Here is a 21,097-nt window from a genome sequence, read left to right as displayed (position 1 = left end):
TGGTTGTGCATATTACATCCTTGAGAACACCGTAATCACTTAAAAATGGATGTTTCTGATTTTATTTTTTGTCAAATTCGGCCAAGTCCCAAAAGGAGACTTAAGCCAACTTAATCTCTATCCCCAATGTAAATTCGTTATGAGATAAACTCTCTGAGTCTCCCTCTAGGAAACAGAATATTCTAGCCCTCTGGCATCTCTACTCAGATAATGATTTTAGTTATATCAACATAAGAATGATGAGGAAATAAGATGGATAATACCCTCAGCAAACCTAGATGAGTTCTTGTCAAATGGGCTGGTGTTGGAAAAAGCCAGAGATGTTGAATAAAATTGCCATATTCAATTTATTAATGAAGGATCTATAATGGCCAGGTTGTTTTGATTTAAATGTTAGATCCCAAGTTTGAAGACCTTAGAGAAAGATGAACGGGGTATAATGACATTTAGAATAACTTCTTCAAAATGTGCTAATGGAAGTTCAGTGAGTCAGTGTAAGCTGTTTAGGAAAACCACAGATATAGCCAAAATTGAGTCAGTGCTTGTCTTGAGATTGGGTTAGATCGTAACTTGATTCAACCAACATTGCTTGAGTTTCTTCTGTGTGCCTGTCCTTTACAAGCATGATCTCATTTACCCTCATATAATGCATTAAGATAAGTATAAGTATCTCCATTTTGCAACTGAGGAACCTGAGACTCAGAAGCATCTGGCCCAAACCATAAGGGCTAGTGTGTGGTAGAGCTGTGAATTGAACCAAAACGTGCCTCTGCTTTGAAGGCCCTGTCCTTGATGCTCCGGCAAACTGCCTCTAAGAGAATATATCATTGCTCATGCTGTGAGAGACTGGTTTTGTCATCATTCTTCCCAAGAATACAGAATTTTCATACCTGCTGGGTTCTTGTGTTCTCTGTAAAGGTTCATGGAAGTATCATATTTCCCATTAAGTACCAATTTATTACTACCTCATGAGGTACATATTTCCCATTAGGTACCAATATTTTGAAACATTTTACCAAAAATTATAAAACATTTAACCTTTTCAGTCTGGATATAATTGGTATAAATACATAAATAACAGTATTCCAGCTTTTTTTTTTTTTTAAGAAATATTCCTTTTAACATGACAACGATTCACTCCTCTTGAGGATTGGGCCTCATCCACAAATCCCTCTATAACTTTCATTATTTGAGAATAGCAATGATTGGAAACCCCTTTTATGGTGTCACAGGGACATGTGGATATGTGGTTGTAGTGGGTTGAATGGTGTTTCCCCAAAATCCATGTCTACCTAGAAACTCAGAATGTGAGCTTCATCGGAAGTAGAATATTTGCAGATGTAATTAGTTAAGATGAAGTCATATGGAGTAGGGTAGGTCCTAAATTCAATGACAGACATTCTTATAAGAAGAGAGGAGAGGATACACAGAGAAGCCCAGGCAAAGATGGAGGCAGAGTTTGGGGTGATGCCAAGGAATGCCAAGGATGACTGAGAGGCACCAGAAAGGGAATTGTGGTCCTGTTGAAACATTGATTTTGGACTTCTAGCCTCCAGAACTGTGGGAAAATAAATTTCTGTTGTTCTAAGCCACCAGGTTTGTAGTAATTTGTTGTGGCGGCCCTAGGAAACTAATACAGTGGTCTACATTCGTTTTCTTTTCTACTGGTTTTACATTAGCTAAACACACTTTAGCAATCACTACCATACGTAAATTACATCTATAGGGAAAGAAATTAGAGTAGAACAATGTTACATTATTTGGCTTTAAATGGAGCCTTTCATACACGTGGTTCCTGAAGCTGCATTGCTAAGTACAATATTAGAAGGCAAACGACTGTGAAGCTATTATGCACTTTTCAGTAGTACACGCAGAGCATTAGGCATGAAAAGCTGTCATTACAGAAGAAACAGAAAGCCTTGAAACTGGAGTGATAATGCCCCACTTGCTATTGCTAAATTCCATATGATTTAAAACTTCTAAAAAATCAGTGATCTCAGTCATGCAAAGGTGTCACTTCTAGTGTCACATCTAAAAGGACAAGCCCAGAGCAAGAAAAAGAAAAAGAATATCCAGTTCACAACCCCAGTAGAGCACCTGGTAACTGACAAAATCTGAAAATACCCTCACCTCTGACATAAACTTAACTGAATATCTATGTGTATGTTTTGTGTTTTCTGATATGTTAGGGGGTGAGAAAGAGTTTCTAAGGGAGACTCTTCAATAAAGGGATGTGAGCAATGGGACTGATTCTATCCAGGGGAACCTAGGCCTCCAGGGATCCATACTGAAGCAAGAAAACAACTCAAATCTTAAGGCTGTCTTCCCATGGATATAACATACACTCCCTTACCAGTTACAGTACATCTAGGTAAAAGAAATTGAGCAAAATTCAGAAGAGAGATGAGAGCCTGGTTGTGTAGAAAAAAGCTAACACAGCAGCCTTGAGGTGGCTGTCCTTCAAAGGGCTGCTTACAAGGCTGACCCTTGACTAGCATCTGGGAACTTGGACTTTAGGAGGGTTCCCACCATTCCCAGAACTGATAAGGGTGGTTCACTGTGCCCAAACTATTTGTATATGCACTTTGTTTTATGCTGCACACCTGCTTTCCTTCTGGAATCTGGAATTTTGGGATCACGCTAGGCAGAGGGCACTTTTGTAACTAGGCCCCAGTAAAAGCCTTGCGAACTGGTTTGCTGGGGAAATTAAGCACATCCTGTGTGACACCACTGGGAGGGCACTTGTGGAAGCTTGTGCCTCGTCTCCCCTAGACTTTACCTCATGCACCTTTTTTCTTGACTGATTTTGCTTTGTGTCTTTTGTTGTGATAAGTCTTAGCCATGAGTATCACTGTATGCTGCTCCCTGTGAGTCCTTCTCATGTGGTGTTAGAGACTCCAACACATCAGCTCCTCCAAAATATCAGTGGACAGCTCCACCTCAGTGCTCCCCTTCAGTCACCTTCAGATTATACAAAATGCAACTAAGACCGAGCTAAGGAGATTTCAGCCACAATATTCTGTATAGTGAATAGGTTTTATTATGTAACAAGGAAGAAAAGAACAAGACATTTTTTTTCCCTCCTTAATTGTCAGATCTTCTTTGGGATACTTGTTTATTATGATCTAATTTTTAAAATCTTACTTAACTCTAAATGTGAGACTTTTTATTGTAATAATACTTCAAATGAGATCTAAAAAGCTTCTGCACAGCAAAAGAAACTATCAACAGAGTGAAAAGGCAACCTATAGAATGGGAGAAAATATTTGCAAACCTGTGTCTCATAAGGGGTTCATGTCCAAAATATTAGGAATGCCTACAATTTAACAGCAAAAAAAGTCAAAATTTAAAAAATAGGCAAAAGGCTTAAATAGATATTTCTCCAAAAAAGGTATATGAGTGGCTAAAAGGTATATGAAAATGTGCTCAATATTACTAACAATTAGGGAAATGCAAATTAAAACCACAGTGCAATATCACTTTACACCTGTTAGGATGACTATTATCGAAATGACAAAAGATAACAAGTGTTGACAAGGATGTGGAAAATTGGAACCCTTCCGCACCATTGGTGGTGATGTAAAATGGTGCCACCACTATGAAAAACAGTGTGGAAGTTCCTCAAAAAATTAAACATAGAATTATCATATGATTGAGCCCCCTTCTGCGTATTTAGCCAAAGTAATTGAAATCAGAAACTCGAAGAGATATTTGTATTATTGTGTTCCTTGCAGCACTATTCACAATAGCAATATGTGGAAACAACCTAAATATTCATCAACAGATGAATGGATAAAGAAAATGTGGTATGTATTTACAATGAAATATCATTCAGCCTTACAAAGAAGGAAATCCCAGCATATGCAATATCACGAATGAACATGGAGAACATTATGCTAAGTGAGATAAGCCAGTCACAGAAGGACAAATATTGCATGAGTCCACCTATGTGAAGTATTAAAATAGTCAAATACAGAAAAGGAGAAAGTAGAATGGTGGTTGCCAGGGGTTGGGGGTAGGGGGCAATGAGCATAGATGTTCAACAAGCATTTCAGTTATAGAGGATGAATGAATAAGTTACATATATATATATATATATTTTTTTTTTTTTTTTTTAGAGAGTCTCACTCTGTCACCCAGGCTGGGGTGCAGTGCTGTGACCTCAGCTCACTGCAACCTCCAACTCCTGGGTTCAAGTGATTCTCCTGCCTCAGCCTCCTGAGTAGCCAGGATTACAAGCATGTGTCACCATGCCTGGCTAATTTTTGTATTTTTAGTAGAGACGGGATTTCACTATGTTGGTCAGGCTGGTCTCAGACTCCTGACCTTGTGATCCGCCCACCTCAGCCTCCCAAAGTGCTGGGATTACAGGCGTGAGCCACCATACCAGCTTTTTTTTTTTTTTTAACGGAGTCTTGCTCTGTTGCCCAGGCTGGAGTGCAGTGGCACGATCTCGGCTCACTGCAACCTCCACCTCCTGGGCTCAAGCGATTCTCCTGCCTCAGCCTCCTTAGTAACTGGGACTACGGGCGAGCGGAATTTTATTTTACTTTATTTTTAGTAGAGATGGGGTTTCGCCATGTTGGTCAGGCTGGTCTCAAACTCCTGACCTTGTGATCTGCCCACCTCGGCCTCCCAAAGTACTGGGATTACAGGCATGAGCCACCACACTGGCTTTTTTTTTTCTTTTTTTTAACAGAGTCTTGCTCTGTTGCCCAGGTTGGAGTGCAGTGGCACAATCTCAACTCACTGCAACCTCCACCTCCTGGGCTCAAGCGATTCTCCTGCCTCAGCCTCCTTAGTAACTGAGACTATGGGCGAGAGGAATTTTGTTTTATCTTATTTTTAGTAGAGATGGAGTTTCACCATGTTGGCCAGGCTGGTCTCGAACTCCTGACCTCAGGTGATCCGTCTGCCCCGGCCTCTCAAAGTGCTGGGATTACAGGCGTGAGCCACCACACCCAGCCATAAATAAGTTCTAAAGATCTGCTGTACAATACATTGTATTTTGAATGTGTATTTAGGATTTTTATTCCTTGTTCTGATTTTATCTTTCCTTTCTTTGGTGGGTGAGACTGAGGACCAATCTGTAAGGTGCTTTTTAAAAAATCAGGTTTAAAATATGTTTCTTTGAAGATTTTAGAATATTAATGGCTTCCCTTTTGTTCCTGAACACATCTCTCTTGTTGCTGCCTTAGGCTGATGCATCAGCAGTTCTTTCTGTGACGCTCTTCCCACAGCATTGTGTACCTGGCTCTGTCATTTTATTGAGCTCTTAACTGTCACCTCCTCAGAGAGGCCTTCCCTGACCACCCAATCTAAGGCAGCCCCCACCCCACCAACAAATAACCCTGCTTTAGCTTCATCGTAGCACTTATTTCAACCTGCTCATCTATTCATGCTTTATTTATTTGTTTAGCAAAAGCCTCCTTGCTCCAGAATGTAATTTCCACTCCAACAAGAATCTTGTTTGACTTGATCAGCATTTTATTTTATTTATTTCTTTGAGACAGAGTCCCGCTCTGTTGCCCAGGCTGGAGTGCAGTGGCTCAATCTCGACTCACTGCAACCTTCACCTCCAGGGTTCAGGTGATTCTCCTGCCTCAGCCTCCTGAGTAGCTGGGATTACAGACATGTGCCACCACACTCGGCTAATTTTTGTATTTTTAGTAGAGATGGGGTTTTGCCGTGTTGGCCAGGCTGGTCTCGAACTCCTGACCTCAGGTGACCCCCCCCACCCCCACCCCCACCCCTCGGCTTCCCAAAGTGCTGGGATTACAGACGTGAGCCACCGCGCCCAGCCTTGATCAGCATTTTATTCTCAGTGCTAAAACAATGTCAGGAAGAAAAACGAGGCATTCAATAACTATTTCTGAATAAATGAATAATTAAATCATTTGAACAAATAAGTGACACTTTGGAAATTGCATTTAACAGCTTTCAAGAGACTGGCCCGGTTTTCTTTCTTTCTTTCTTTCTTTTCTTTCTGTTGCTACACTCACTATATTCTCCCTCAAGCTCTTCTTTCACCAATGTGCAGGCATTTTTTATTTGACCAGGCCCTCAAAGCACCTGGACCAGCAGATGGAGAAGCAACACTGTCAATCAGTGTCAGGTATGCACGATTCTTTTGATTTGAAAGGGCCAGCAATGTCATTTAATCATCCTCCAATCCCTTTGCACCTTAAAATGTTAAACTTCTACAAAAAGCAAAGGAGGCGATTGCTGAGGGTTACAAGGTGCGTATCAGCAAGGTAGATGTCATTAAGGTTCGCTTCCTTGCATCACCTGTTCAACTGCATCGGTAGAAAGTGGTGGATTTCTCTTGTCTTCTTCAATTTAGCTTTATTGAATTTCTGAGTCCCAGCATATCTTGTTTGTCAGATATTTTGGCAGATTAAGCAGTAATGAGGTACACGGAAGAAAGTCAGATTTCTACAATAGCTACTCTACTCCTTTTTCTGACATCCCCCATCTCCCATCCCAGCCTCTTCCGATATTGTACTATCCTTCTTCTCTTTGTACCTTGAGGATTTCCTCCTCCCCCTCCCTAATTGCACCTGTTCTCATGGCACAGCCTTCTGCAATTCTCCCACATTGAGACCATGGAGCTCATTTTTACCACTGAGCTTATATTTCTTCAGCTCTCAACTTCACTCAAGGTCTTTATCTCCAATGGCTTGTGAACATTTGCACTCAGAGGTTCAACCTTTAATGCAATATGTTCAGTACCTAATCTGTCACTGTCTCCACAAAGCGGAAACTTCTTTCATTTTCCTGCTTCTATCTTTACCCTTTGTTGATTGTGCTTGGTATACTTTCATTGTAATAAATCATAACTATGAGTATGACTATATGCTGAGTCCTGTGAGCCCTCCTAGAGAATCATCAAACCTCTGGGTTGTCATGGGGACCTCTTGACGTGAAAGTCAATGTTTTCTTTTCTCTTTTTCTTTGCTTTTGAGATGGAGTTTTGTTCTTCTTGCCCAGGCTGGAGTGCAATGGTGCGATCTTGGCTCACCGCAACCTCCGCCTCCAGGGTTCAAGCGATTCTCCTGCTTCAGCCTCCTGAGTAGCTGGGATTACAGGCATGTGCCACCACACCCAGCTAATTTTTGTATTTTTAGTAGAGACAGGGTTTCACCATGTTGGTCAGGCTGGTCTCGAACTCCCGAACTCAGATGATCTACCTGCCTCGGCCTCCCAAAGTACTGGGATTAGAGGCATGAGCCACCGCGCCCAGACCAATATTTTCTATAACTTGTTTCACTGCCCCTCTCGTGGGCTGAATAGAAGAAGCATTATGGGGTAATCAAAACAACACAGCCTTAAAAAATAAAGACAGCTTGATTTAAACCCTGACTTAGTCAGCTTCTAAGCTCCATTAACTTCTCTGAGCCATGCTTTCCTCATCTATAAAACCAGGCCAATAATACTTACTTTGCAAGATTTTTTAAAAGATTTAGAGATAATAGCAAAAGAGGTCCACAGCAGACACTCTTTAAGGAGTAGCTATTATTTTCAGTGTTTTGCATAAGATAAAATGATCAAAATGAATTATATGGACTCCATTTTGTGGACCCAGGTATTCATGTAGCAATGGAACTATAATAATTATATGGACTCAAAATGTCCCAATCATTTTGGAACTTGTAACAACAAAAAAAAATCTGTAAGCAGGCTGTTTTGCTAAGGATCTATGTAGAACTCCTCTGAGGATTTGCAGTGAGAATTGTGTAGACAGCAAGCCCAGAAAAGAGCACGTTTATACCCATCCTCAATTTTCAGCCCATGCTTGGCTGTTTGTCTCTTGCTCTTGGGATCCTGCCCACTGCACTGATTTCTGGGCCCTGACCTCCTTCTGACTGCCAATCTGCACTGCTCACCTCCTTTTTTGGATACTCAGCTGTTCCTCCCACTGACCCCTCTTCCAACCAGTGCTTTACATACGACTCATTCACCATCTTTCACCTGGTCCTATATGGAGGATCCCCGCTGAAACTTTGCTTGGATATGTCTCTGGCTTCATCCCTTGATGAGCTTGTAATATTTGCTTTTGAATAAAGTATATTTCACTTTCGTGGAAGCAGAATTATTAGACAAATATAATCCCAGTCAGTGGCAGATTATTTGAAAGAAAAACTTTATGTTCCTTTATTCCTTTTGTCCCTAGAATCCAGAGGCTAATCACACTTCTTAATACTTTCATTGTCCCCTCTGAAATAACATACCTAAAAGGTTTAAAGATGAGTTATTTGAAATCTCTTCAGCAAGTCAAATGAGGTGAATTTTTTAGTATATACCAGGGTGGTTGCCATAAAAAGCAGACGGTATCTCAATAAATAACTTTATCGCATATCATTTTCAGGAAAAGAATCATTCGTCTTCTCTTTTGAGGGCAAAACTTTTAACAAAGATATTTGCTCTGGATTTTTTAGCCAGACATGATGTAGTGGTAAGAGCATTGCATGAGGAGTCAGGAGGCCTATGCTTCAGTCTTTCATTATAATATAGTGGGTAGGAGTCTTTCCCCATTTCTCCCTTCATCTAGATGGGAGTGAGCTACTCGTACTTCCTAATGAAATATAAGTGGAACTGTTTGCACCTGCTTCCCTGCTAAGGCGGCTTTGAAACAAGTATGCCTTCTCCATGCTCTGTTCTCCTTGGTCCTGGCTGGATGTTAACACCCAAACTGACCTCGGAGGTCACATGTTGAAGATGGTAGAACCACTCTCAGCCAGTGTCCCTGAATAACCCATGTAAATGAATAACCTGTTCTTCCCTTTTACCAGTCAGGAACATCTGCACTATGTTAGCACATTGACATTTGAGATTTTGTGTTACAGCAGCTAGTCTGTGTCTAATTCAGTTGTTTCACTTCTTTATGACAATCTGTTTGGGTTGTTATAAGGATTAAACAAGTTAGGAAAATACCTGGCACATAATAAATGCTCAATAAATGTTATTAATAGTTATCAATGTGATTACCTAGTCTGATAGTAACTGGTTATGAGTCACTGAACGTCAGTTTCCCTGGACCTTCATTTCCTCCTCAACTGTTAAATCTAAGAGTCATACTTGATGAACTCAAGATTTCCATAAGTTTGAAATTTTATGATCAGAAGCTTCTTCAAAAAATTGCCAAGAAAAATTATTTCAACCCATGGAAAGTGGCCACCATAGGATGAGGGAGAGGCATTCCGAATATCAGGGAAAGAGGGAAAATGGAGAACAGAACAATCAGAGGGAAAAACCATTATTTAAAGAGAAGCATGTTTTCTTTCTGAAATTTATCCATCAGATTCTGAAATCGGCTTTGGAGAGAAGAAAATATTTACAAACCGGGCCGTGTCCGTGAGACTTTCATTCACACCCAAATGAATATCTTGTGTGGTAAGAAAACAAGGGTGTCCTCCCAGAAGTGCAAAGCCTACAATTAAAAAAAAGAAAAGAAAAGAATCATTTTGGAAAAAAGAGCTAAAGTGGAAAACAAAATTACAAAGAATTGGCATAATCTCAACTGAAAAGTCAAAATCTTTAAAGCTCTCCAACTTCTCTGATAGAGAATTCCCATGCAAAACAAAATGAGGAGCTGAGGGAAGTAGATACAATTTTGTGCTCAAGTACTTAACTCTCCTTCATATGTGTGCCCATTTCTCCACCCTCTTATTCAAGATGTGACAATAATGAAGCATCATTCCCTCTTTGGGGCTATCCCTGGTTTTGGTTCTCTAAAACATACAAAGCTGGCTGGGTGCAGTGGCTCATACCTATAATCCCAGCACTTTGGGAGGTCGAGGTGGGTGGATCTCCTGAGGTCAGAAGTTCAAGACCAGCCTGGCCAACATGGCAAAACCCTGTCTCTACTAAAAATAAAAAAATTAGCCAGACGTGGTGGCAGGCGACTCTAATCCCAGCTACTCAGGAGGCTGAGGCAGGAGAATCGCTTGAAACTGGGAGGCGCAGGTTGCAGTGAGCCGAGATCATGCCACTGCACTCCAGCCTATGCAACAGAGCAAGACTCTGTCTCAAAAACATAAAAATAAAAAAAATAAACTATATGACGCTGTCTTGGTTGGAAGATAAGGAAAACAGTAAAGTGGCCCTTTGACTTTTTGACTCTTAGTGACTTGAAACCACTATCTCAATGCTTACTTTCTTTTATTTTTAAGCCTTTCATTTTTATTTATTTATTTTTTGAGACACAGTCTTCCCCTGTCACCCAGGCTGGAGCCCTTTCATCACACATTCTGGGGAAAATTATGGGAGATGGTGACATCCAATCAGAACTTTAGTATCTCATTTGAGACTGGTTTAATGCTCAAAATTTCTCCAATACATAATTAAAGGCAAATACACATAATTGCAAGATAGAGGTTTGTCCAAGGAATTTTGCAAACATTACTTTTCTCCTCCTTATTATGATGTCCCTGATTTATCTTTTGGGAAATAAGCAACAGTCACAATTTGCTAATCCCATCTGTTTCCCATAAAGAGGGAAGAAATCATTAATTGCACAGTGAATTGGGGGATGAGGAGTTTCAGATCCACAAAGGAGAATTTGACTCAAAATCTCACGAAACATCCCACTGAAGCCTTAACACGGTTTGAATGTGGACTGATATTAAATGATATTAAGGAATCATCATTTTTGTTCAGTGTGATCATGACATCATAGCCATATAGGACAATATCCTTATTTTAAGATACAAAATGATATATTTTGGGGTAAAATATCATTATAGCTTTAATTTACTTTAAAGTAGTTCAACAACAAAAACAAATAGACAAAGAAGGCAACATATTAACAATTGTTAGACCGATGTAAGAGTATTGGTATGTTCATTATGCTAATCTTTTTACTTTTCTGTTTATTTGAAAGTTTCACTGTAAAAAGTAAAAATCAAACCCACACAAAGCAATGGTCTCCATTTCTGTTACTGTGTATAAAATGAAATAATTATAGCCTAGCTATTTTATACTTAAAAGTGTTCTCTTAAATATCCCTAGACCAAATGATCTTTTACTAGAGACCGCCATGTTCTGACCCTAGCAATGACCCTTCACAGAGTATGGTCATGTGATGGCACATTATTAACATTCTTTCACTGAATCCCTTAGTCTGACAAAGTGTACAGTAGATATTACAAGAATTTTACAGAAAAGGGTTCTGAGAGTCAGAGTCTAAAAAATTGTGCAAGATTGTTTTTAAGTCCCCACAGTCCTAGGCCTTGCCACAGGGATGCCAGCTATTGAGTCAGCTCAAAGTGTGATCTACAGAGACAGAATGACATAGTGGGACTGAGCTCAGTCTTCTTCATCTGAAAAATAAGACAGTCTGCCTAGAGTTGTAAGATTCCTTGCAGATCTTATGTGCTACGTGCCAGGTAGGATCAAAGAATATGAAATGCCCAAACAGTCCTACTTGCTATAGGACCTATAATGAACAATCTGACCCCATTTCTGATGTTTGCCTGCCCACCTCTCCCTGCCTGACCCTTCAGCCCTACATTGGGCAAGCTGGTAAGGAAGTTCAGGTGCTCCCTCCTTTGGCACTAGCAGGAGGTTCAAACTGCACAAGCCCTACCCTGTGCACGGGAATCCTCATCCCAGCCCCATCGCCAAATCACACTAGAACTTCGTATCATTTCTCTGCTCTCTGAGGCTACTTTTGGACCTGCTTGGGAGCCAGACCTACTATCCCCAGAAAGCCACATGATGTGAGTAATAAACTTTTTCGTATCTTCCTGGTGCATGTGAGATATTCTCACTCTCAGCAATCAAACCAAATTTTAGGTGGATGGCACATCTCATGTCTATGGAGTAACTACACACCACAAGAAGTCCTGGTCTCACTGTATGATTCTGAAATTTATTCATTCATTCTGAAAATATGTGCCTGGGGCTGTTCCAGGCACTGAAGAAAGCATTGTAAATAATAGACAAGTCTTTGACTACACGGAACTTACTTTCAAATGGGGAGAGACAGAGTGTAAACTGAATGATTAAATTAAATATATTGTGTGTTAGGTACTGATAAGTGCTATAAGAAACACAGAGCAGGGAAGGAGAATAGGAAATTTACAGGACCCTAGTTGCAATTTTAAGTAGTATGGTCAAGGAAGCCACACTGATTGTGGGACATTTGAGTAAAGACCTGAGGAAGATGGATGGGTGAGCCATAGAAAACATATGAGATAGTGGGAAAAGCATGTGCAAAGTTCCTGTGTAAAGGTCATGATTGGTGGGTTCAAGAGACAACAAAAGGCTGTGTGCGGTGGCTCACACCTGTAATCCTAGCAATTTGGGAGGCCGAGTTGGGCGGATAACCTGAGGTCAGGAGTTTGTGACCAGTCTGGCCAACATGGCGAAACCCCATCTCTACTAAAAATACAAAAATTAGCCGGGCGTGGTGGTGGGTGCCTGTAATCCCAGCTACTCGGGAGACTGAGGCAGGAGAATCACTTGAACTCAGGAGGTGGAGGTTGCAGTGAGCCAAGATTGCACCACTGCACTGCAGCCTGGGCAACAGAGTGAGACTCCGTCTAAAAAAAAAAAAAGAAAGAAAGAGAGAGACAACAAGAAGGTAGTGTGGACGGTGCAGAGGTGAGGCTGCTGAAGGAAGCTGGGGAGAAGGCAACAACTTTGACTTTTGTCCGGATAAAATGGGAAGCTTTTGAAGGCTTGGAGCAGCGGAGGGACATGATTGACTTACATTTTAATTGGACATCTGTAGCAGGGCCAAAGCAGGGAGACAAGTCAGGAGACTGTTGCGAAAATCTGGGTGAGAGTTGATTGGCTGGAACAGGGTGGTAGCAGCTAATGTGGTGAGGAAATGGTTGGCTTCTTCATATGTTTTTTGAAAGTGTATCTTTTCAAAAACCCAACTTTTTATTTCATTGATCTTTTGTATTTTTTTAGTCTCTGTTTCATATATTTCTGCTCTGATCTGTATTATTTCTTTTCTTTTACAAATTTTGGGTTTGGTTTGCCCTTGCTTTTCCAGTTCTTTAAGATGCATCATTAGGTTGTTTATTTGAAGTTTTTCTATTTTTTTGATGTAGGCATTTATTGATGTACACGTCCCTCTTAGTACTGCTTTTGCTGTATCCCACAAGTTTTAATATGCTGTGCTTCCATTTTCATTTGTTTCAAGAAATATTTACATTTTCTTATTAATTTTGTCAATGACTCAATGGTCATTCAGGAGCACATTTTTAAATTTTCATGCATTTATATTTTTTCCAAAATTCTTCTTGTTATTGATTTCTAGTTTTACTCCATTGTGGTCAGAAAATATATTTAATATAATTTAAGTATTTTTTTAATTTGGGGTACCTGTTTTGTATCCTTGATAATGTTCCATGTGCTGAGGAGAAGAATGTGTACTCTGCACCTGTTGGGTGAAATGTTCTGTAAATATCTATTATGTCCATTTGGTCTATAGTACAGATTAAGTCGAATGTTTCTTTGTTGATTTTCAGTCTGGATTATCTGTCCAGTGCTGAAGGTGGAGCGTTGAGAAGTCCTCAGCTATTATTGTATTGGGTTCTATCTCTCTTTTTAGCTCTAATAATACTTGCTTTATATATCTGGGTGCTCTAGCATTGGGTTCATATATATCTTTAGTTGTTATATTCTCTTGCTGAAGTGGCCCCTTTATCATTACATAATGGCCTTCTTTGTCTTTTCTTCCAGTTTTTGTCTTGAAATCTATTTTACCTGATACAAGTATAGCTACTCCTGCTCTTTTGTAGTTTCCATTTGCATGGAATATCTTTTTCCATCCCTTCATCATCAGTGTATGTATGTCTTCAGAGGTGAAGTGAGCTTCTCAGCTGTTCACCTTGCTTCCTACCTCACTGAAAAAATTACAGCAATAAGAGGAGAACTTCCAGATTCCACTCCATTTCCTCACTAGTCAGCATCTGTATTCATATACTCTGCTTTCCTTTCTATTAAGCATAGATGAATTTTCTATGCCCCATGTAATGCCTCCACTCATGCACTAGAAGCCACTCCCCTTGCCTACTCAAAGACATTGCTCTAGCAATTCCTCCCTTTCTCCCTTATGTCACCAACATCTTGAATGGGTTGTTCTCATTTTTTCACTCATTACTAAAAAACAGATACAGATTTTCTGTTGGTCCTAATTTCTCTGACAAGTATTCCTTTAATTGTTTGCTCCCTTTTGCAGCAAAGCTCTTTGTTCTTCTTTCTCTTTCTAGTTCCTCTCTTCTCATTTCCAACAAACCTATAAGGCTTTGTCCCCAACCACTGCTGCACCAAAACTCCTCTCACCAAAGTTATCAGTGACCTTCACGTTACTACATCCAATGGTCATTTCTGATCCCTCTTCCTTCTTGACTTAGCAGTATTTAACAAAGTTGATCTTTATTTTCTACTTGATAAACTTTCTTCACACAGTGTCCAGGACATCACACCTGTTTGCCTTTGCATCTACCTTGGTAGTTGCTCCTTCTCAGTCACCATCGTTGGTTCCTTCTATTTTTCTTGACTTCTGAATGTTGGTTGTGCCCCAGGACCAGCCCTTGGTTCTCTTCTCTCATCCTTCAATCTATACTTACTCTCTTTATAATTATATCCAATCCCATGGCCTTAAATATCATCTATATGTTGGACATACACAAATATCCCTAGGCCAGTTTTCACTCCCAAATTCCAGACTCATGTCCAACTGCTATTTTAACATCTTTGCTTATATGTCTAATAGACACTTCAAACTCAATATATCTAAGACCAAATTCCCAACCTTCCCCTTTTCATTTGTTCCATCAGCAGCCTTCACATTTGCTCAAGCAGAAATCTTAAAGTCATCCTTGACATCTCTCTCTTACCCAATACATCAGTAATCTTGTCTCTCCCTTCAAAACATATCTAGAATCTGTTCCTCTTACCCTTTCCACTACTGCCACCCCAGCCCCAGCTTCTATAATTGATAGCTATCTATTGACAGGCTTCACTACTTCTACCTTGTTTTCACCCTGGCCCCCGCCCCCACAGTCTATTCCACAGTTTATTCTCAGTCAGTGGGATCCTTTTAAAATGCAATTAGATCATGTCCCTCCTTTGTTCAAAATCATCCAATGATTCCCCATTTCACTCAAAATAAAAGCCAAAGTCCCAATAATGGTGTGCTTGTTTTTCCCTCAGTTCCAGGCACATTCTTCTCCTTGCTGAGAGTACTTATCATCTTCCAACATACTGTACCATCCACTTATTTATTATGTCTGTTGTTTATTGTCTGTGTACCCACTAGAATGTAAGCCCCATGAAGGCATGGATTTTCCTGTTTTGTCTACTGAGGTATCACTCTCGAGCACCTAAAATAAAACCTGGCAAATAGTAAGTGCTTAATGAATACTCATTGAATGATTAAAGGAGGAATTTTGACTCTGAAGAAAGGACCCATTCTTCTCATTTGTGAACAGCCTCTCATTTTGCTAACAGAAAGAACAGAAATTTCTATTGTCTGTGAAGCAATGTAATGAAGTTTAGTGGTGATTATAATCACTAATCACTCTTGAGTACTTAATTTCTTTATAAAAGGCAACTTCAGCTAAACACATATAAATACTGCACATTCGTCCAAAAATTATTTATTGTGCCTAGTACAGGTATGAGTACCATTGAGGGTTGAGGACTATGGATGAAGATTTCAAGCAAACTTTCGGACCTCCTGGTAGGTCTATTCCAAGTCACACTCTTTCTTTGATGATAAGTCATTTTGCTATAGCAACTCAGGATTAGTCTGCTGCCCTTCTACTTCCCTGTTTGTGCTATACAGAAGATCCATATGGTGCCTGGACTTACAAAATAGGGGTAGGAAGAAGAGTAACAGAAAGTGTGTACAAGTAGGAGCCAAATACTTCAGCAGTTCATGAAAAAGATTAAATGGGGAGGAAATACTGCCTCTGAAAAGAAATTGCCTTTGCAATTTTTGTCACAGATCAAAAAGAAGCCTCAGATCCCTGCCCAAAAGTACAAGTCACGAATTTGCCAGTTTGCCAGGTCTGGATGGTAATACGTGCTTACGAAGGGCATCAGAGATTTTGAGAGGCCACTAGGAGCTGCCATTGCCAAGAAGAGGACAGAGAGATGGGCTTCCACTCTCTTTCCACCCTTTATCCAGAGGAGCCTGCTTTTACCTGTTTCATTTGTTTATGCTTTAACATCAGCTATTTTTGAACAAAGGGTTTCTTCTGTTTTCTGTTAATTTCTTTTCTTTCTTTCTTTTTTTTCTTTTCTTTTCTTTTTTTTTTTTTTTTTTTTTTTTTGAGATAGAGTATCACTGCCCAGGTTGGAGTGCAGTGGCGTGATCTCGGCTTACTGCAAGCTCTGCCTCCCGGGTTCATGCCATTCTCCATTCTCCTGCCTCAGCCTCCCAAATAGCTGGGACTACAGGTGCCCAGCACCACACCTGGCTAATTTTTTGTATTTTTAATAGACATGGAGTTTCACTGTGTTAGCCAGGATGGTCTTGATATCCTGACCTTGTGATCCACCCGCCTCGGCCTCCCAAAGTGCTGGCATTACAGGTATAAGCCACCATGACCGGCCTCTTCTGTTAATTTCTTAATTTCTGTTTGGTAAAATAAAAGTAAATCTTATTTTGCTCTTTCACTTCCCCATAGATCCCTGCCCGCTTTGGAAAAAAGAGTATAAATAGAATTCATTCACTGGAAATATGAGGGATCCGAGGACCCTTGCTGGTAGAACGATGGCAGTTATTAACCTCTCTGTGCTTGGCTTTTGTAACTGCAGAATAGTATCACAATTTTTATATTGGCATCTTTGTACAGATGATGATTTTGAAACAGCTGTTAAAACACCAGCTTCTATTTCACCTTGAAAGTGAAATACCAATGTTAAATAATGAAAAGAACCATCTCTTAGAATGCCTTTTGCATCTTTTATCAGTTACTGCATTTACTGAGATTAATAAATGTATCTGTCTATCGGCTCAATTCATTTGCTATAAAAGAATATAATCATTGGTAGACACATAGGAGAATTGTCTGGTTTGCCAGGCAGGCACACACAAAGGGTGGACGAGGCATGAATGATCTACAACTACACACAGCTACATCGATACATCTCACAATGTTGAGTGGACGAAGTGAGACACAAAAGAGCGCATGCTGAATGATCCCATTTATGTAAAGTTCAAAAATAGGCAAAACGAATCTGTGATGTTAGAAGCCAGGATAATAAGTTATCCTTGGGTGGATGAGGAGCAGTGACTGGAAGGAAATAAAGGGTATTGGGGAGCTTGTGGGTGCTACTACCATTCTGTTTCTCTAGCTGGGTATCAGTTAACGATGGTTTTTTCATCGTAAGAATTCATTGAACTATACATTAAATGATTTGTGCACTTTTCTGTTTGTGTGTTACACTTTAGTAAACACGTTACATAAACAATTACTATGGTAAGAGTTGGGTGGAGAATTTGATTCTGTCTCCTAAGTAGGAATATGAATGTAGCTCTGAAACTCAGGCTTGGAACAGAATTGCCAAAGACTGTGCTGTGAGGATCATCTCAGAGGCTGGCACAGATTTGGGGCAGTAACAGTTATAATTATACCTATTTTAATTCTACGCACCAAAGTAACAGGTGGTACTTGTTGAAAAATTGTACCAAAGGACAACTGTTAAGACGCACATACACACAATAGGAATGTTCTGTCATGATTTTGATTGGGGTTTACTGTTTCTGTAAACAATTAAGGCAGCTACTCGCTTTGAGTGATTCTACTGTTGAGTTTGGCAGGATGCCATATGCAATTATTGAGGATAATGACAAATGCTCCATGAACTATAAGTTTTAACAGTCATACGTTCCTTGCTTCATGTATTTGTTGTTATTATTTACGATTTTGGGAAGGTTTCTAAGGATTTCTTTATAGAAAACCATCATTTAACAAAAGGCTTAATGCCACCAGTAGAAACAATTTTACTAGAATAAAACATGACTATTACATTCCGTATAATTAAATTAAATCAATAGATTCAGTTTACTAAATTAGATATTTAAAAATATATATTTAGTAATAGCTTCCAATCCTGGGTCTGCCATTTATTAGCTACGTGCCTTTGAGCCATTTGCTGGCCCCGTTTCAGCCTGTTTTCCTCAATGGTCTTGCTCTCAGAGTTGTCATGAGGATTAAGTGAGATAACACACATAATTAATGTAGAACACCTGGCACGGGGTCTGCATCCAAAAACTTATTAAATTGTCACTCTCGTTTTTATTAATAGATTAACTACCACATTATTATACATGGTGAAACCGATCATTTATTCAGAAATATTCTGGTTTCAAACATAACATTTGAACAGGGAAAAGTCATAGAAATGCCATGAACTCAGCAAAATCCCTTTTAAAAAAACTTAAATTTGAGAAATTTCTATGTATTAATCAATTATTTTGGTGACTTCAAAAAAGACCACTTCTCTTAAGTACTAATGGTAAAAACAGACAAAAAGATACAAGATAAAATAAAATAAAATAAAATAAAATAAAATAAAATAAAATAAAATTCTACCCAACTCATGGAATACTAGTGTTGAAAGGCAGCAGAATTTGAGAATTACTGACTGGTTTATTCATTTCTTCCCTACCATCTGTCAGATATCAACATGATCTCTTATAGCAGCCAGCTTTAACGAGCAAAATGTTCTTATCTGTTCTCTTCCTAGGGCTTTAAAGATTAGCACCTTATAAAATTTCCCTCTTCCTCCTTCCTTCTCTTTAGGGGGAAGGAGTGTGCATTAGTAAGAATAGTGGGCTTCAGATCTGAATCTTGGTGCTACTGGTATTAATTGAGTGAATCTGGCAAGTTGCATAATCCCCCTGAACTTTCTTTTTGATATCTATTTGGTAAGCTTGCAAGGTAAAAATCTGATCATTGCAAGGTAAAAATCACATGTAATAGTTGTTTGCGTCTAAGCCCTAGGAAGCTCTGATACTCGTAAGGTAGAATAATCTATTTGAAATATCAACGAATATGTTTTTGTTTGTGGTACTTCCTCCTTAACCCTGTCTGATTGCTCACTTGGGCAGTCATATTATTGATTCAAGTGAGGTCTGGTAGAGCAGAAATGCAGAGAGAAAGAAAAGAGGCAATTTGTGTTATGAGTTTCAAAGTGTCCATTTTGAAATTGCAGAGATGATAGCTTGAGAAAAAAAATATCCTTAACAGCCTAGAATTCTAGGCACAAAAGCATAGATTTGGAATAATCCATGGATAGTCAGAGCCAGTTTTTCCTCCTGCTTTGTTTCCTGGCCTCCAATACTGGGAACTGAAAGGGGAAGAAGAGAAGCAAGAGAGGAGAAGCAATAGAAATAAAAATTGGTTGACCTTTGACACTGTACCCTGCTATGTGTTCCCCAGGTCAACTTCTGAAGGATGGGGAGCATGCTGGAAAGCTCCATGAGTTTGGAGAATCCTAGAACTGAGGACAACCTGTCTTGCTTTTTTTTTTTTTTTTTTTTTGAGACGGAGTCTTGCTCTGTGGCCCAGGCTGGAGTGCAGTGGCACGATCTCAGCTCACTGCAAGCTCCGCCTCCCGGGTTCACGCCATTCTCCTGCCTCAGCCTCCCGAGTAGCTGAGACTACAGGCGCCCGCCACCACGCCCGGCTAATTTTTGTATTTTTAGTAGAGACAGGGTTTCACCATGTTAGCCGGGACGGTCTCGATCTCCTGACCTCGTGATCCACCCATCTCGGCCTCCCAATGTGCTGGGATTACAGGCGTGAGCCACTGCGCCCGGCCCTGTCTTGCTTTTAAGACAGACCTCTAGAAGGCAATAAATGTTATAGAGCTCCCTGGCACCCAGCAAGAGGAAGAAACAATACAGTAGAGGCAGCCTTGTAGTACCTCTGTGCCTAATGTGTCTTGGAGAGCTGCTAAGAGATTGAGAGAATGAAACCACGAGATACATTGTTGTAATGGGGTCACTGTCACACAACCATGAAATATTAGGCTCACAGACACTTTGAAGGGTGAGAAGAGTAGGGTTTATCGGGTGAAAAGGGAAAAAAGGGAAAATAGGGACTCTCAAAAGAGCAAGAGTCCTGCTAGTAGTCTTCCCGCCTCTCAGATTGAATCCCAGGTTCCACCTCGGAACAGGAGAGGCCAGCTCTTCCCCGCTGCAAATGCTGTGAACTTCCTGAGGCTTCACCCCCGTGTGCACTCCTCCCAGTGTGCAGGCCGGCTGGAAGTTCTCCAGTGACCTCTTTATACTTGGTTGTCTCACTATCAGGTCTTTTAATGAGAGTGAAGCAAACCTTGCAGTAAGTGGGAGACAGCCAAGATCCGATGGGAATATAGAAGTCCCAACAGAACCCAGCATGGACATTTGATGATGATGTTCTAATGACCAAGGACCGGATCCCCATAGCCCTACATGTCTTGACATTCAGATACTCTCCATGATTTAACCATGGCTGTGGGGAAATGGAGAGGAGACCCAAAATGGACAAAATAAACCATGAAACAACTGAGGATTGCCTAACATTGCAAAGATTAAATTTCCACCATCTAGCAGAATTGAGACACACAAGGAAATGTTCTTGACATGCTAGAAAAATAGACACATTTCCTACCCACTGAGTTCGAGGCCTGAAAATCTGTGCCCACCTACATTTATTTTCTGAACATAAAGAGTTATATGGAACTTCTACTCAGTTCCTTATGGAATTCTTATAGATGAAGCTAATTTTTCTGCTTGCAGCTTTTATGAGAACTGGAAATCTCATCCACAGGCTTGCACTGCTGCTCCCAGTAAAAAATGTTTTTTTTCTTTGTGGTTGTTAGAGGCAGACAAATCCCCGCACTGCGTTACCCCTCCAAAGTTTTCACCCTTGATCCCTCTCTTTAACACAAGTGTGAATTTGGCAGTGGACTTACCTGTTTCTGTAGACAATCTTGTTCGGGTACTTCTTTTCTCAAAAATCATGCCTAAGGACTTCCCTTGCAATAAAGGCAAATACTATAAATCAAGGACAAGAATAGAATTAAAATATATCTTATATATAAATTATGTTTTAAAACATATTCTTTATTAGAAAAT

The 21,097-nt window shown here is 40.0% G+C and overlaps 1 protein-coding gene across 1 annotated transcript in view; it reads right to left on the bottom strand.

Moving 5' to 3' along the window:
* Positions 1 to 21,097, bottom strand: part of OTC (ornithine transcarbamylase) — a 77,878-nt gene that overhangs the window by 38,976 nt on the left and 17,805 nt on the right. Inside the window, exons 3-4 of the mRNA XM_005593294.5 lie at positions 20,935 to 21,016; positions 9,343 to 9,430 (exon numbers count right to left, since the gene is read on the bottom strand). Of these exons, the coding sequence (XP_005593351.3) occupies positions 9,343 to 9,430; positions 20,935 to 21,016 (170 nt within the window). The remainder of the gene's footprint in view (positions 1 to 9,342; positions 9,431 to 20,934; positions 21,017 to 21,097) is intronic.

Source organism: Macaca fascicularis, chromosome X, assembly GCF_037993035.2.
Source record: "Macaca fascicularis isolate 582-1 chromosome X, T2T-MFA8v1.1".
NCBI lineage: Eukaryota > Metazoa > Chordata > Mammalia > Primates > Cercopithecidae > Macaca > Macaca fascicularis.
The sequence above is the reverse complement of the archived record's forward strand: the minus strand, read 5'-3'. Positions and strand labels throughout refer to the sequence as shown.